This window comes from Lithobates pipiens, unplaced genomic scaffold (assembly GCF_037356315.1).
Source record: "Lithobates pipiens isolate NorthernLeopardFrog02 unplaced genomic scaffold, aLitPip1_a1.2 Scaffold_19, whole genome shotgun sequence".
Taxonomy (NCBI): Eukaryota; Metazoa; Chordata; class Amphibia; order Anura; family Ranidae; genus Lithobates; species Lithobates pipiens.
In genome coordinates, this window is record NW_027507764.1 from 217,167,384 (window position 1) to 217,185,275 (window position 17,892).

General features: G+C 43.4%; 1 protein-coding gene across 1 annotated transcript; it reads right to left on the reverse strand.

Moving 5' to 3' along the window:
* Nucleotides 1–11,226: 11,226 nt before the first annotated feature.
* LOC143998258 (E3 ubiquitin-protein ligase TRIM39-like) lies at nt 11,227–16,049 on the reverse strand. Its single transcript, XM_077493938.1, has 2 exons — nt 16,014–16,049; nt 11,227–13,606 (listed from the first exon to the last, which is right to left on the reverse strand). Exon 2 carries the CDS (start codon nt 13,603–13,605, stop codon nt 12,031–12,033), a length of 1,575 nt encoding a protein of 524 aa, XP_077350064.1. The 5' UTR covers nt 13,606; nt 16,014–16,049; the 3' UTR covers nt 11,227–12,030.
* Nucleotides 16,050–17,892: the final 1,843 nt, after the last annotated feature.

A 17,892-nucleotide genomic window follows, 5' to 3' on the forward strand; every position in this document is an offset into this window, starting at 1 on the left:
AAAGGGCCGGTTTACTGTCCTTCAGACTTTAGGGGGGCCAGACTGTGGCCATTGAAAGTAGAAAATGTCCCAGTATCAGTAGGAGTAAATGCCCCATGTGTGGTGTCAGTGAGTAGAATTGTGCCCCATTGTTGGTGTCACTGGGAGTAACTCTGTCCAATTGTTAGTGTCATTGGGAGGAACTGTGCCCCTTTGTTGGTGTTAGTGGGGAGGGCCATGCCTCAATGTTGGAGTCAGAGGAGAAAATATGACCAAGGGCCAGATAAAAGCAAGCACAGGGCAGCATTTGGCCCCTGGGCCACAGTTTGGAGACCACTGCTCTAGATTATGGAATTTGTCATTTAAAATTCCAGTATAAAGAAAAAAAATATCAGTAAAGAAAAAAAGCACTTGAACGTTTAAAGTGGAAGTCCATGCAAAATCTAAAATCCCTGCATCTATAGACACCAGGGATCTAACACTAACCTATCTGTCCCTGTAAAGAAACAAAAAGTGTATACGTACCTTTTTGGAAGCCGATCTGACCCGCTCCGACCGGATCCCATGCTGAGCTGTCAGCCGCAGCTTCACTATAGGAGGTGGATGCAGAGGAGATGAAAGCCCCATAGTAAGTCTATGGGTGACGTCACTTTCCTGTCATTCCACAGCCGATGTCCTCCGGGTCTTCTGCAGAGCTTCCAGCGATGGAGATCGGGTCAGAACGGCTTCCAAAAAAGGTACTTATACTCATCTCTTCTTTACAGGGATATAGAGGTTAGTGTTAGATCCCTGGTATTTATAGATGCAGAGATTTTGGATTTTGCATGGACTTCCACTTTAAAAGGGGTTGCAAACCCTCGCAGTTTTTCACCTCTGCATTCAGGTGAAAAACCTGTGCTGCAGCAGTGCCCTGAGCCCTCCTTAAGCCCCGTACACACGAGCGGACTTTTCAACATCCAAAGTCTGACGGAATGATTCCGGCAGACTATTCGATCGTGTGTGGGCTGCAACAAACTTTTGATTCGCAAAAGTCTGACAGACTTTAGAAATGGAACATGCTTCAAATTTTTCCGCCAGAACTTTGCCGGACCCAGTTCCTACCGAAAAATTCGCTCGTGTGTATGCTATTCCGACGGACTAAAACTGACGCTAGGGCAGCTATTGGCTACTGGCTATGAACTTCCTTATTCGAGTCCAGTCGTACGTCATCACGGTCGAATCCGTCGGAGTTTGGTGTGAGTGTGTGTGTGTGGCCAAGTCCGCTCATTCGGAAAGTCCGTCAGAATTCTACCAGAACTCCGTCAGAACTCCTTTCGAAAGTCTGTCGGACTTAATCCCGATAATCACGCGGCATTATACTTACCTGAGCCCAGTAATTCCCACGACGGGAACAAGCACACCAGCTCTGTCTTGTGTCCTGATTGGATAGATTGATAGTGCAGTCATTGGCTCCTGTTTCGGTCAATCAAATCCAATGATGCGGCAACCGGGGGGCAGAGCCGAGTCCTGCTGTCTATGTCTACGGACGCAGCAGCAAGACACGGGAGTGTGCCTGAACATGTGTCCACGGAGGAGATAGCTTCTCCGGCGGGGCACCCGAGAAGGAGGAGATAGGATCACTGTGGGGGGGACGCCAGAAGAGGAGGATCGGGCCACTCTGTGCAAAACTAACTGCACAGCGGAGGCAAGAATGACATGTTTTTTTTTTAACAAACCTTTACAAACTACTTTAAGCAATTATTTTTGAAATAGTAATTGTTCACGGTCTTTGCATTTGGGTGGTGTTGCAAGGAAAAGCTCTGCTGCCTTCCAACATCCAATCCTGTGCAAGCAAAAATGCTGTTTGCATACATTTCCTTGCATGTGATTGAGTATTCTTTGCAAAGTGAAGCTTCACCTCATTTACTAAACTTTGAAGCAACTTCCCATGCAGAGTGCACCTACACTTGCAAAAGTCTATTTGCCTTTAGTGAATCACTCCCAATATGTCCAGATAGTTTCCATCTTTCTGATCCCAGAAAGTTTGGAGGTACGATAAGCGTTAGTAGAAAGGGGGTATGAACATGTATCGTTCTGAATGTTGTTAGGATCTCTTTCAAGTAACGTTGGTACTGTATATGTTCTTAAAGTTTGTACTTTGTGCTTCCTTTATTTTTCCCGGATAATACTGTACTTTTCACCAAGTTGATTCACCGTCTTTAAAGCTTGTATTGATGGCAAAACTGTAGAAAAAAAAAAAAAGATGGATGTCTCCCATGGGAAAAACTCTCCATACTCTGTAGAGTTGCTGGGCCTCTCCAAATCCGAGACGGCATCGGAACACCTTAGAATCCTCCTTCCAGTTACTGCGCCTCAGACTAGCCAGTTCCGAGGCTCGGAAACGGATGGATCCGCATCCCAGGCCATTAGGGCCCCTGGTCAGGAGGACCAGGACCACAGAGTGAGCAACAACTTCTGGACCAGAACCACGTGACTTCAGTACCTTAAGTACCCTCTTCCGGAATACACAGTGAGACAAACGCCTACTGATTGGGTACCCAATGCGTCCAACCAGACTGCGTTCTAAGGCCTCTCACAGGTGCGAACCCCACCTATGACCAGGCAGAACCTTAATACAGCCCAGCCAAACTGATGCCAAAGCATAATTTAGAACAATTAACTCCAAATCTCAAACTACAGTTTTGGGCAAAAACTAGATTTGCAGACATAGCACGTACTCATTAGGAGTACCGGCGCTACATGTTCAACACAAGAGAGACCATAAAAGAATTAAGATCAAGGACAGAAGATTCCTCCACATGCTGGTCACTTGTGTCTGATTTTTCATCTTGAAGGACTTCATCAGTATCGGATTTATGATCTTGTAGGACAGTTATTGGGTCGAGCATATTACACAACTCTCGAGGTGGCCAATTTTCCTGGACAGCTCGTCCTTTATCTCCAACTTTTTGATGAGATCAGGGACTTGAAAACGAGAACTCCTCTACCTGCCTGGAGAGGTTACTCAGGACTCTCTGTTCCTGGACCTCCAGCTGTCTCCCGATATCCTCAAACAGACCAGTCACTCTCTCTTTCTCAGCATTGTCTTTTTCTTGTACTTTCCTTTTCTGGTCCTGTAGTCTCTGAATTGTCTTCTCATTGGTCTCTCTTCGTAATCAGTTTTTCTAGAGCATTTCTTGGTTTCTCCTTTTTCCCCAAAGCCTCTTCTAGAGGTTCCACTTCATGTCCTTCATGTTTCCCCACCAGACAGCAGGATGCACATAGACAGGCAGCATCCTCGGAGCAGAAATACTTCAGAAGCTGCTTGTGGATGGAGCATTTTTTACTACTGAAGGATGAGATGGGTTCTATCAACACATGGTCCACTGTCTTGTTGTGGGCTGTCAGGGGTTTATCACACATAGAAGTCTCACACTGCAGACAGGTCTTTACAGCTCCCACCGGAGAATCTACACAATGCATACAGAGGATCTCTTCTTTTTGTTGTGTAGATCTGAAGTTGTCCACAATGTTACACAACTTCCTGTTCTTCTCCAGGAGTAGGACGCTCTACATACTCCTCTCTGCAATCCAGACAGGAATAAATTCCACCCCCCCCCCTGTGTATCCAGAGCAGTCCCTACACAATCCCGGCAGAAGATGTGTCCACATCTCAGTGACACCGGCTCCATATAAAGGTTCAGGCAGATTGAGCAGCTCAGCTCGTCTCCTAGAGCAGCCAACACCATTCTGGGAACAAGGAGGTACTAAAACTAAGTTGAGGGTGGAGGCTTTACAAGTTATCCCCTACAAACTAAAAAGTACCCAGAGCAAATGAGTTTTACTTATTGTCTGTTACAGAAATCAACATGTAAAACAATAAGCCACATATGTACAGTGCCTTAAAAAAGTATTCATACCCCTTGAAATTTTCCCCAGTTAAACCAAAAATGTAAAATGCATTTTATTGGGATTTTATGTGATAGACCAACATAAAGTGGCACATAATTGTGAAGTGGAAGGAAAATGATAAAATGGTTTTCAATATAAAAAAAAAAAAAAAAATAAAAAAAAAAGTGTGATGTGCATTTGTATTCAGCCCCCATTACTCTGATACTCCTAAGTAAAATCTAGAGGAAGCAATCATCTTCAGAAGTCGTCCAATTAGTAAATGGAGTCCACCTGTGTGTAGTTTATTCTCAATATAAAATGTAGCTGTTCTGTGAAGCCCTCATAGGTTTGTTAGAGAACCTTAGTGAACAAACAGCATCATGAAGGCCAAGGGACACACCAGACAGGTCAGGGATAAATTTGCAGAGAAGTTTAAATCAAGGTAAGATTATAACTTTTTTTTGTATGTATGGAGATTCAGATATATCCAAATTTCTGAATCACAATAGTGATAAATTTCAACAAATTCAAAATAAATTATAACGAAATGAATTATCCAAATGCAAAAATGAATTTCAATTTTCAAGTGAACATATTGCAATAAATACAATAGGGTATTAAAGTGAAATAAAAATGACGATTCCTACTGAATAGAATAGAAGAGAAAATTATAGAATAGAACAGAACACAATAGAATAAAATAGAAAAAATTGAATAGATTAGAAAAGAATAAAATATAAACAAAATAAAAAGGAATATAGCGGTCTTCTGAAATTCATTTTTTTTAAATTCTTATAGAAGAGAAGCAGCCAGGTGTAATACCCAGCTAGCTTTCCACAGAAGGACAGTTTAGAGCCACTTAATGCCAGCACAGCTACCCTACACCTCTTGCTTCTAAGGTGAAGCCAGGTGCCTTGGCATTTTTCCACAATAAGGAAAACACCTTCATACAGGGATTTGAACTTTCCCTTTATTATTATTCAGGATTTATATAGCGCCAACAGTTTACGCAGTGCTTTACAATATAAAAAAAGGGAGACAATACAGTTATAATACAATAAAATACAAGAGGATTAAGAGAGCCCTGCTCAGAAGAGCTTAAAATCGAATAGGGTGGGGTAGGTGGTACAAAAGGTTGTAGCTGTGGGGAATGAGCTGATGGAAGTGGTAAAAGATTAGTTGGAGACGTGATAGGCTTTCCTGAGGAGATGGGTTTTCAGGAAAATCGCCTGAAGGTAGCAAGAGTAGGGGATAGCCGGACAGGAGGAGGTAGCGAGCTCCAGAGGATGGAAGTTATCAGCTGAGCTGATCCATCTTTCCTATGGGAGAACAGCTGTGTAATATTTGGTAGTGGAAGTCCTCAAGTTGCATTCAAACAACAGTTCTGGACGTCCCATCCCTATCCAAGTGTATCCTCTAACAAACCAAAAACAAAAATGAAGCACCTCGAACTGGTTTTATGATTACCGAGTGATTGTCAGAAAATGCCCATCACTTGGCTGTTCATTTAAGGGGGACACAAAAATCCAACGGCCCTTAATCTCCCTGACGGTAATCCTGAGTGTGGCTCGGGGGGGATTTTCAGTACCAAAAGCATTAACCCAGAACCACACTCGAGATTGCATTATCCTGGTACATGTTACTTACTTTGTCCCCAGGATCCTGCAATGTCCTCCCACTGTGTGCGGCGGCTGTGTCCTCCGCTTGATTGATCACAGTGCCAACCTCCATTCCCTGCGAGCGCTGTGACGCACGGGGATGGAACACTGTGCCAAATTCAAAAAGTGAAACACTCTATACATACAGTAATGTAATCTGTAAGATTACAGTGTACTGTATCAAATAATTTCACGACCCTTTTGTCCCTAGTACTTTGTCCAGTGCCCTACCTGCAGTTTTATATTATATCTAGTGTTCTTTCTGCCTGGAAACTGGAGATTTTCCATAGCAACCAAAACCGGCCCTTTACATCAAAAGTGGTTTTAGACCAGCTAGAAAACAGCAATAATAAATTAGAATCACTTGCAGAATGGAGCGATAGTGATTTGTGGGGAAATCCGTCAAACACTGAAAGTAATGACATCGACAATTCTGCAACGGAGCAAATTTCAGTGCTTTTGATTTGATTACATTATTGAATAATTTTTATTATTATTATTATAATTTGTTAGTTATTTATTATATTTTATGATTTTGTGTTTCAAACTTTATCATACCCGGGATGTCTACTACACTCTTATTTGGACAGATTTAAGTTATTCCTAAGAATTACAGGCCTACAATATAAAAACGCCAAATTTCCATGAAAAATAACTGTACTGCTTTCAGCATCAAAAATCTGAAATAATCATACCGCCAGGGGAGGTTAAGGGACAAAGATTAGAGGCTAAAATGATTCCCTACAGAATACAGAAAGAACCCAAAGTAAGTGATTCTTTGCCAATTCTCTGTTATGGAGGCTTCTAAAAGGAGAACTCAAAATAAAAACTCCCCAAAAATTTTTACGGCGAAAAATAAATAAATAAAAATAAGTTCTTTGTCTCATGCTGAGGTTTTTATATTGCTTGTAGGAAAAATATTGTATAGAGATTAGTATGTGGCATTAATAAACAGACGGGTTTTAGTTGTGCCCCATCAGCACCCCCCATGGACAATGTGCCTGGCTGCAGAGTTCATCTCTCCATTCCTGCACTCAGTGCACCGATTGGCAGCAATGATTGGCCACACTGATGGACCCTAACCGGAACTGATAGGCAGCACTGATTGGTATTGGCACTGATTGGCAGTGTTGGTGGGCACTAATAGGTGGCACTGATGGGCATTGATTGGCACTGATAGGAAGCACTCATGGACACTGATGTTGGGGAAATGGGGGGTGGGGGTTGGAAATGAGCAGCTATCAAACACCAACCAATAATTGGGCTGCTTAAGAAAGGGGGGCGGAGCCACATAAACATAGTGACCCACCCAAACCCATCCCATTGGCTGGTGTTTTAATGGCTGTTCGGTCCTGCCCACCCCCAACATCACCACTGAGTTGTGACAGCTGGCTTCTACCTGCAAGCAGTTACATTATCTGAGTTTCACACACTGGGCAGCTCTGGCAAGCCTCACGATCTGCTGAATATGGAACCGTTTCACAGGCAGCGCGGGCTACACACTGCTTGGATGCAACATTTCACAGGGGATGGTGGGAGACAGCAGGGCGATTAGGGTGTACCCAGACACACTTATGCGTGCCCCACTTACGAGATATTTACTGTAGTAGCAGCCAGTGATGTCGCCGACACATGCGCACTGCACTCTCAATGGATGGCATGTCATCCATTCTGAGGGACGTGCCATGCCTTCGTGTGCAAGCACAAGAGTGATATCTTGGCTCGGCCACGCCAACAGCCGGAGCCCACAAGGTAGACTGAGTAAACATGGTAATCCTGTCAGCGGTGACAGGAGGGCTTAGTTCTAAGGCAAGTCTTTTATAACGTGTTAGTATGTGATGCATACTAGCACATTATGCTATTATTTTGCAGGGGACTTTTTTGTGCGATTTATTGCCACCTTAACTGCTTCCCATCTGCTGTATTGTCAAATGATGGCCTCCCACCCTCGACACGCATGCACACAAACATCGGAGGTGTGCTCTGTCCCTGGGACACAGCAAAGCACCGATCATGGTAAAGAACCCATGATGAGGCTCTTTTACGTGTGATCAGCTGTGTCCAATCACAGCTGATCACATGTAAACAAGCAAATGCTGGTTATCGACATTCCTCTCCTCACACTGACAGCTTGTGAGGAGGAGAGGCGATCCGCAGCATTTCCTCACAGGGGAGATCATCACAGATAATCAGTTCTGATCATAAGTGCAGTCTTATCACTGCCCATAAGTGCCGTCTATCAGTGCCCATCAGTAGTGCATGTTAATGCAAAGCTGTATCCTGGGCTAGGCTGACAAGGCCCAGGCCTGGGGCAGCACGGAAAGCATCCCTGCCAGACTTACGGGGCAGACTGGGCTGAGAGGCAAATTGGTCTAGAGCCCCCATAAAGCGGCCGCACTGCTTCTGGTGTGCGGGCAGCCGGCATTCTGCAACTGTGGGAGGGGGTTGGTCACCGCTTCTAAATTTTGACTGTCTTATCCTGTACCACAAACCTTCCTAACTTTGCTATATGTTTTCTGCTGCGCCATTGGCATGGTTAGATCTTCTTATTCCTCTCCATAAAAATTATCAGAAACTTCTGCTTAAAGTAGAACTATAGGCAGCACTTTTGTTTTCATTTTGGATAGCGTAAGGGAGGGTTATAGCCCCTGTCAGTTTGTTTTTTACCATCCCTGTCCCATTGCAGAGATTTCCCTTCACTTCCTGCCCCATAGCCAAACAGGAAATCTATGCAAATTAAGGGAATCCATTACACCCCCCCCCCCCCCCCCCCCCCCCAAGGCCCTCAGAACTAGTGTCCCCACTCGAAAATTTCAGGGGCAGTTCTTAAACAGCAAGGGGTGTGGTCTTGACAAGAAGGGATGGGTCATATTTAAATTAGGGGGTGCACAAGTTCAGTCCGGCCCAGGGCAGAACAAAACTACTGTGTTAATGCTTCATCAGTGCCACCTCATCAGTGCCCATCATTCCAGCCTATCAGTGCACACCAAAAAATAGGTGAAAAACGATACAAATTAGTCTAAATTAAAGTATAAACTAAAGACAAAAACTATTTTTTTCAGTTTTGGATAGTGATTAGAACACCTATTAAGTTTCTAAACAACAAATGAGAAAAGCTGGTATGAGATGGGTAAAAGAGAGAGAGAGGGGGGGGGGGGGGGGGTGTCTCAGTCCCAATTTGTATTTACACAACACTTATCTATAGCCCACAGGACTTTAGGCGTCACACCTCAAAAAAAGAAAAAGAAAAATTTATTGTTACAATAATGTTTTACATACATTTAAAAACAAGATATATATGTTCCAGTAGTAAAAATGCATTTTTGAAAATACATATCCATACAAAACGCAAACTGGAAACCTTGCTTCGAACATAGATGGCCTGTACTAATATCCACTATCAGCCTGGAAAATCTGTGCTGATATTCTTGACACGTTTCGCAAGATAAGAACCTCACTTCCTCAGGAGAAGCACAGAAGAATATCTGGAGAGAAGGAACACATAAAAAAAAAAAAAAAAAAAAAAAAGGGGGGGGGGAAGTAATAAACACACATCAGACCTCACATTTTTTTAAACTTACAATTGTTGAAAGATTGTAGCAAACGTCCACCTAAATATAGTAGTATGACACGCAAATTATTAAAATCAAATATCTTCCAAATGTGTTCAGTATGGGAAGCCAGATGTAGCAACGCCAAAAGGTCCACTAAATTCTGAGACAGAGTGTTCGGTTCCCTCTCCCTCCCCCTGCCCTTCCACAACTCCCTGATAGAAATTTAGTGGACCTTTGGGGTTGCTCCATCTGGCTTCCTAAACTGAACACATTTGGAAGATATTTGATTTTAATAATTTGCGTGTCATACTACTATATTTAGGTGGAAGTTTGCTACAATCTTTTAACAATTGTAAGTTAAAAATTTAAGGTCTGATGTGGGTTATCCCGTCCTCCCCCCTTTTTATTTTTGTATTTATGTGTGCTTTATCTCCAGATATTCTTCAATGCTTCTCCTGAGGAAGCGAGGTTGTCATCTCACAAAACACGTTGAGAATGTCAGCACAGATTTTTCAGGCTGATGGTAGATATTAGTACAGGCCATCTATGTTCAATGCAAGGTTTCCAGTTTGAATTTTGCATGGATATGTATTTTCAAAAATGAATTTCTACTTTTGGTACATTATTTTTTGAGAGCTTGTTTTAAATACAAGTAAAACATTATTGTAACAATATTTTTTTTTTGAGGTGCGACAGTGATAGTTGTGTAACTATTAGGTTTCTATTGCTGTCTGCGTCCCCTTTAGGGAGATTCATCCTCTCTGTGTCCTGTGTGCCATTATCATTGAAAGTAAAGAAAAGCCCAAATTTTGGGTTGACCCCAGAAAAGTAATATAGGGGAAATTTTCCAATTGGACACTAGTTCTGGTGACCTAGGCATCCTCAAGGAATTCCCTTCATTTATGGGGATTATCTCTCATTTCTCATTTTGGCTAGGGGACAAAAAGTGAAGGTATATTGCCCCAATGGGACACAGATGGCAACAAAAAGAAAATTAACAGGAGGTGATAACCCTCCCTTGCGCCATCCAAAAAAAAAAAAAAATAAAAAAAAAACACCGACATGGATGAGCGAGTTTGAGGTGGAGGAACTTGACTGGCCTGCACCTCAACCCAATAGAACACCTTTGGGATGAATTAGAGTGGAGACTGCGAGCCAGGCCTTCTCATCCAACATCACAAATGCTCTTCTGGAAGAATGGCCAAGCATTCCCTTGTGGACAGCCTTCCCAAAAGAGTTGAAGCTGCTATAGCTGCAAGCTGTGCCAACTCATTATTGAACCCTACAGACTTAAGCCCTATACACACGATCAGGATGTTTGCCAACAGAGCGTCAGACTTTTGTCCAAGGGGCGTGTGCCAGGAACTTGTCTTGCATACAAAACGGCACACAATTGTCGGCCAACAAACTCAAACATAGTGACGTACTACATGGAATTTCAGCTCGAGGGCAGCCTTTGTGCACCTTCTAATTTCGTGTTTGGTGAGCATTGATTCCGAGCATGCGCATTTGTACTTTGGACTTGTGCGACGGACTTATGTACAGACTATATGAAAATCTGACAGACCGTTGTCGGGTGAAAAATTTACTAAGCTGCCATCCAACATTTGTTGGTGGAAAGTTGGACAACAATTATCTTAAGGAGCGTACTAACAGTCAGATTTTAGGCAAACAGTCTGTCATCACACAATTCCCTGCCAAAAATCTGATTGTGTGTACGTGTGTGTGTGTTATATATACACACACACACACACACACCTATGTGTGACAAAACCTTCAACTTAAAATTCAGAAGCCTCAATTGATTTCAGGAAAGAATCTGTTCATAAAGGAATGTATAGAACATATATAAAGTAGTGGAGCATGGTTGGAGCTATTCTACCATTATCTGCAATCCAAACAAGAACATTCCCGTCTATCTTTTTGTCTCCCATTGGGCCACAGTCTAGAGACTTTACCCCTTTACTCCCCGTCCATCATCAGACACAGATTATCTGATTGGTTGTCTCTCTGTCCTCCCTGGATGGACAGCACTCTTCTCTCCAGCCGTACTGTATTCTTCTCCATGGACAGTTACCAATGCTGTGCCATGGGCCCTACAAATGAAGCCTTAATCATTAGATCACACGGAAGCTTTAACATGTTCATGAAAATTGAAAATCTGCTTTCTGTTTGAATAATTTTATTTTAGATATCACATGACAAAGAAGTATACAGCCAATTTACATTAATAGTACAAGTATTCGGTCTATAACAGTTTACTGTAACATTATTTAGATCCCATTGTAAGTTCTGATATATTGGTGAGAACCTACACAGAGCAGTGAGATGTTGGGTGATTACATAGCAAGTACATGGGAGCATGGAAGACTTATATCCCCAACTGTCCCCGATTTGGAGGGACTGTCCTTCTGTTGGTACCAAATCTGTCTATCCTTATTTACAGGTTGTTTGTCCCTCTTTTCTATCTAATATCTAGAACTCTATATAAAAGTGTACTATTTATATTTTACTATAAATAGCGCTATACTGCACTGAACATTTTATCAATCCTCTAAATGATGCCTTTTGCTATTTGGAATTCCAACATAAAAAAAAAAAAAAAAAAAAATAATAATTATCAGCAAACCAAAAAAACACCCATCAGTACCTATAGCCAATCATTTTTTACACATTTATTTTTTATGGCTTTTCTAAAAAGGGACATGGCAAAGGGGTCTGTCCTTTTCCTACATACTATAACCTAAAATGTGTCCCTCTTTATGATCCCAGAAAGTTTGGCGCTATAAGAGATAGTAAAAGGGGATTTGAACATGTACCTTTCTGAATGTTAGGATCTCCTTTGGGCAATCTTGGTTTATGTTCTTAGCTTTGTGCTCCTTTAGTTGCCCCTATTTTTAAGATTGTCATCAATACAATTACTATAGAAGCAAACAAAATTGTAGAAAGAAGCAATAATATGTTGTGAATTATGGTTTTATAGAAAACACAGGAGATGCCAGCTTTACCCAGGCCCCCCTATCCAAACAGAAAGCAGCATGGAGGGGTTCGGTGAAGGTGGTGGTGAAGGTGTGGAGGTGTCTGATGGGGTCACTCAGCTGGTAGAAGGACAGGCGGCCACCTTCATAATCCAAATATAATCCTAATCTTTGCACAGGAGACACTGGGTATAACAGCTGTATCAAGGAGGCATGAACACATGCATATTTACTACTTTTAGTTGTACAGAAACTCCAGGACTTGCGATTATATCCAATACCAGACTCATTTCCATTCCTCTCTATACTGGGATAGCAAACAGCCACATCCCAATCACCACCATCACCAACCTCTACTTCCCAATAATGTCTCCCATGGGAAAAACTCTCCATACTCATCACCTGATTGTACAATGTAAATCTCTGTGGGAATGGTAGTCTAACCTGTTGTGTTCCAGTGTCAGATGCCATTCTCAGGTCCTTGGCTACAACCACAAATGTATGGGCTGTGTTTTCATCCAGTAGCAGTTTGCTATTATCCTGTACATTGAAGTCGGTTTGCAATTGCATATTAGTGATAAGATCAGTTATAGATTTGTGCAACACAAGAGAGATCATAAAATCATCTAGATCACAAACAGAAGATGCCTTTAAATTCTGGTCACCTGTGCCCGATTCCTGATCTTGTAGGACAGTTATTGGGTCGGTCACGTTAGACAATTTCTCGATTTGATCAATTTTCCTGGACAGCTCATCCTTATGCATTACCAACTGTTTGATGAGATCATTGAGTGACAATGAGACCTCCTCTACCTGTCTGGAGATCTCACTCAGGACTTTCTGTTCCTGGACCTCCAGCTGTCTCCTGATATCCTCAAACAGGACAGCCACTCGCCTCTTCTCAGAATCTGCTTTTTCTTGCGCTTTTCTCTTGTGTTCCTGTAGATTTAGAATTTTCTTCTCAGTTGTCTCTCTGTTCGTAGTCATCCTTTCTAGAACATTTCTTAGCGTCTTCTTCTTCTTCTTCAAAGCCTCTTCTAGAAGTTCCACTTCATGTCCTTTATGTTTCCCCACCAGACAGCAGGATGTACATAGACAGACTGCATCCTCGGAGCAGTAATACTCCAGAAGCTTCTTGTGGATGGAGCATTTTTTACTACTGAAGGATGAGATGGGTTCTATCAACACATGGTCCACTGTCTTGTTGTGGGCTATCAGGTGTTTATCACACATAGAAGTCTCACACTGCAGACAAGTCTTGATGGCTACCACTGGAGAATCCACACAATATGTACAGAGGATCTCATTTTTCTCCCCCTTTAGTTGTGTAGATCTGAAGTTGTCCACAATGTTACACAGCTTCCTGTTCTTCTCCAGAGTAGGATGCTCTACATACTTCTCTCTGCACTCCGGACAGGAATAAACTCCAGACCCTTCCTGTGTATCCAGAGCAGTGACAATACAATCCCGGCAGAAGTTGTGTCCACATCTCAGCGACACCGGCTCCGTATAAAGGTTCAGGCAGATGGAGCAGCTCAGCTCATCTCCTAGAGCAGCCAACGCCATTCTGAGAGCAAGGAAGAAGAAACCAAAGTAAAAATCTGTTTGCATGAGAGCGGAGAGTTTACATTCCGACAAAAATAGGAAAAAACTAAATTAAAAAATTGTTTTCATTGTAGCACCCCCTGTTTACAGTAAATACATTTAGTTGGGCTCCTGTTGCAGCAAGAGGAGCTGAGGTTAATTTGTTTAGGGTTAGTTTGGCAGAGCTCCAAGGGCTGAGTCCCTGTCATCTTCCCCTGGCTTCTAGAACTACTAGAGAGTTCTAGAACTTAGAGGGTGGAATGATAAAGATGAGGCCTGAATATTTATGACTCAATGAGTCTCCTCTAATCCCTGGGTGAGGATGGCCCAGAAGGTTGAGAGATAGCTCATAAGTATTCTGAAGCCTGGCCATGGGGGAGCATCCAGGGTCCCATCACCTGGAGGGGACCCTTCTATGTCCCTGGGCAGAAGGGAGGAGACAGAGTCCAGCAAAGGAAGCTTCACACCCTTTCAGCATCAGCTAGGCTTAGCTGAGCCACGGTGGGAACCATTGGGACCTGTCTGTTTAGCAGTCATGAGCTATAGCAGTGGTTCTCAACCTCGGTCCTCAAGTACCCCCAACAGGCCATGTTTTCAGGTTTTTCTTTATCTTGCACATGTGCTTTAAATCAGAGTCAATGGCTTAGTATTTTGGACAGCTATTTTATCCAAGAGAAATTCCCAAAACATGGCCTGCTGGGGGTACTTGAGGACCGAAGTTGAGAACCATTGAGCTACAGGGTCATACAAAGGAACTTGAGCGAGTAGGTTCAACCACTATACCCCAGAGCCTATAGAGGAGAAGCAGCCAGGTGCAATACCCAGCTAGCTTTCCACAGGAGGGACAGTTTAGAGCCACTTAAAGACAGCACAGCTACCCTATACCTCTTGCTTGGGGATTCTAAGGCAAAGCCAGGTACCTTGGCATTTTTCCATAATAAGGAAAGCACCTGCATACAGGGATTTTAACTTTTTCTTTATCAGCTGAGCCGATCCATCTTTCCAATGGGAGAACAGTTGTGAGATTTTTGGTAGCAGAAGTCCTTAAGTTGCATTCAAACGACAGTTCTGGACACTTCATACCTTCCCATCCCTATCCAAGTTTATCCTCTAATAAACCAAAAACGAAATGAAGCACCCTGGACTGGTTTTAGGACTACCGAGTGAATGCCAGAAAATTCCTATCACTTGGCTGTGCATGTAAGGGGGAACCCAAAATTCCAGCGGCCCTTAAGGGGGTAGCGCTACATCACAAAGAGAGTAGAGGCTAAAATGATTCCCTACAGAAGACAGAAAGACAGAAAGACAGAAAGACAGAAAGACAGAAAGACAGAAAGACAGAAAGACAGAAAGACAGAAAGACAGAAAGACAGAAAGACAGAAAGACAGGGCAGCACAGTGGTGTAGTGGTTAGAACTTTCACCTAGCAGCAATGGGGGGTCGCTGGTTCAAATCCTGACCATGACACCATCTGCCTGGAGTTTGCACATTCTCCCTGTGCCTGCGTGTGTTTCCTCCCACACTCCAAAGACATGCTGGTAGGTTAATCAGATCCAGTCTATAAATTGGCCCTAGTGTGTGTTTGGAAGCTTGTCAAGATCCTTCGGGGGAAATGACCATGCTATATCAAGATTCAACTCAACGAACCCAAAGCAAGTGATTTTTTTACTAATTCTCTGTTACAGAGGCTTCTAAAAAAAAAAGGAGAACTCCAAATAAACCCCCAAAAATAAATTCACAGAGAAAAAAAAAAGGGAGGTTCTCTTTGTCTCATGCTGAGGTTTTTATATGGCTTGTAGGGAAAAAAAATAGCGTACCGTAAATTTTTTAGTAGTTGAGATAAGAAATCTGAAAAGTGATCTGTGATGGTTCTCTTTTTAGTGGGCAGTATAGCAGTGGCTGCAAGCATTCAGGAGTTGCTACTGATGCACTTTCACATCGCAGAAATATGCCGCAATTGCAATGCGGCCCCATAGATCTCAGTGGGCAAGTTTGACAGGTGGGTCCACCTGTCAAAATATGCAGCCTGAGTTACAATTGCTACTGCAGTGCCATTTGTACAGCCCTATCAGGCTGCAAATGTTAGGATTACAGCAGGTGGGCGGTAAAACCATGGCAAAGCCACCTTTGCTTACCAACACCCTGCCCAGCTACCAGTGTAAAAGAGCCCTTTTATTATCTGGTGTGAGCAACTCATTTCACAGATACCAGTCCAGTAAGGTCTTGGCTGACAGTGGTGACTTTATTTTGCCATTAACAAATGCAGTATGGGGCTTTAGGAGGAAAATAAATAAAACAAAACCTATCTACACATCAGCAATCAGGTTGCTCCAACCTACTCCTTGTCACCTTCCACATACACAGCTCTGCAGTTTTCACTTTTCACCAACCTTTATCTCCACAAGACCAGACCTGTCTGCTCCCCCAGGATGCAGTGCTCTGACTGGGTGCAGGTGAGTCTAAATTGGCTAAAAGGGAGAGGAGGAAAACCCAGAGTGGACGGAGGATCAGAGGTCTGGGAAGGTGGAAGAAAGGAGACAGGAGATGTGTAAATCCCAAACCAGACTTTTCCAGGATCCCTGCCAGACCCTCTGCTACAAGACCAAATAATGGAGGAGATCCATTACAAGCTAGACAGAATGGTGTTCATCCCAACAGCTGATCCCTCCCCATCCAAGGCATTTGGACCAGATTGCAAAGATTTAACACAAGGATAAGGATCTTTATTTTAAAGCTTAAAATGGTTGTATAGGCTAAAGGTTTTTTTACACTAATGCATTCAAGTAAAAAATCTCCTGCATGCAAGCCCACCCTATACTTACCTGAGCCCAATCTTGATCCAGCACTGTGCCTGAGAGCAGCGTCTCTCTCCTCTTTCTCCCTCCTCATTGGACATGGAGGCTATTGGCTCTTGATGCTGTCCATCACAGCCAGTTAGGAGGGAGCAGGGGGTGAGGCTGACCCACACTGTATGTGTCAATGAACACACAGAGCACGGCTCAGAAGCGAGCCCGCATAGCAAGTGGCAATGGGGTAATTGGCAGGGAGAGGAACCAAGGCACTGGCGGGGGACCCCAGAAGTGGATGAGGGCTGCCCTGTGCAAAACCACTGGTAAGTATAACATTTTGGTTTTTAAAAAAACATACCATTTTTAGCTTTGCAATCCCTTGAAGTTTAGGTATGGATATGTTTACAAAGTTACATTGGTTCAGCTTGGACCAGTGTAATTGTAGCACACCCCTGAGCCCCGGAGGCATGGCAGTTCAAACCGAGCATCAGAATGGGGAAGAAAGGGGCTTTAACCACTTCAATACTGGGCACTTTCACACCTTCCTGCCCAGGACAATTTTCAGCGCTGTCCCCTTTTAAATGACAGTTGCGTGGTCATGCTACACTGTACCCAAACTCAATTTTTATCATTTTGTTCCCACAAACAGAGATTTCTTTTGGTGGTATTTGATCACCTCTGCGGTTTATATTTTTTCCTAAACGAATAAAAAAAGACCAAAAATTTTGGAAAAAAAAATGTTTTTGTTATAAAATTTTGTAAATAAATATGTTTTCTCCTTCACTGATGGGCACTGATGAGGCTGCACTGATGAGGCGTCACTGATATGCAGCACTAATATGCGGCACAGATGGGCACTCATAGGAGGCACCAGTGGGCACTGATAGGCGTCACTGATGGGCACTGAAAGGCTGCAATGATGGGTACTTATGGGTGGTACTGATAGACGGCACTGCTGGGCACTGAAAGGCGGCATTGATGGGCACTGATAGATTTAACTGATAGGCATCGCTGGTGGCACTGGCAGGCATTATTTGGCACTGATTGGCATTTCCCTGGTAGTCTAGGGTGGCAAACCTGGTGGTCCAGTGTGGTGGCCATCCCTTGCGGTCCTGGCGGTCCTTGGCGGGCATCTGATGGGGGGCTATGCTGATAAAAATCATCACAGACCCCCTGTCAGGAGAGCAGCCGATCGGCCGATCAATGGCTCTTCCGGTTTACATCATGATCAGCCGTGATTGGGCGCAGCTGATCACGTGGTAAAGAGCCTTTGATAGAGGGTCTTTACCTAGATCGGTGTTGCGGTGTGTCAAACTGACACTCCGCAACAACGATCGCCGCAATGCGCACCCCCGGGGGTACGCAACGGCTTTATATACTGAAAGACGTCCGGTCAAGATATCGTAACCACTTTACCAATGTCATTTTGTTATATGGCGGGTGACTTTGAACGTGGCATGGGGGTTGGTGCCAGATGGGC

Coding starts and splice junctions, on each gene's coding strand:
- LOC143998258 (XM_077493938.1), bottom strand. CDS start 13,605: ATGGCGTTGGCTGCTCTAGGAGATGAGCTGAGCTGCTCCATCTGCCTG.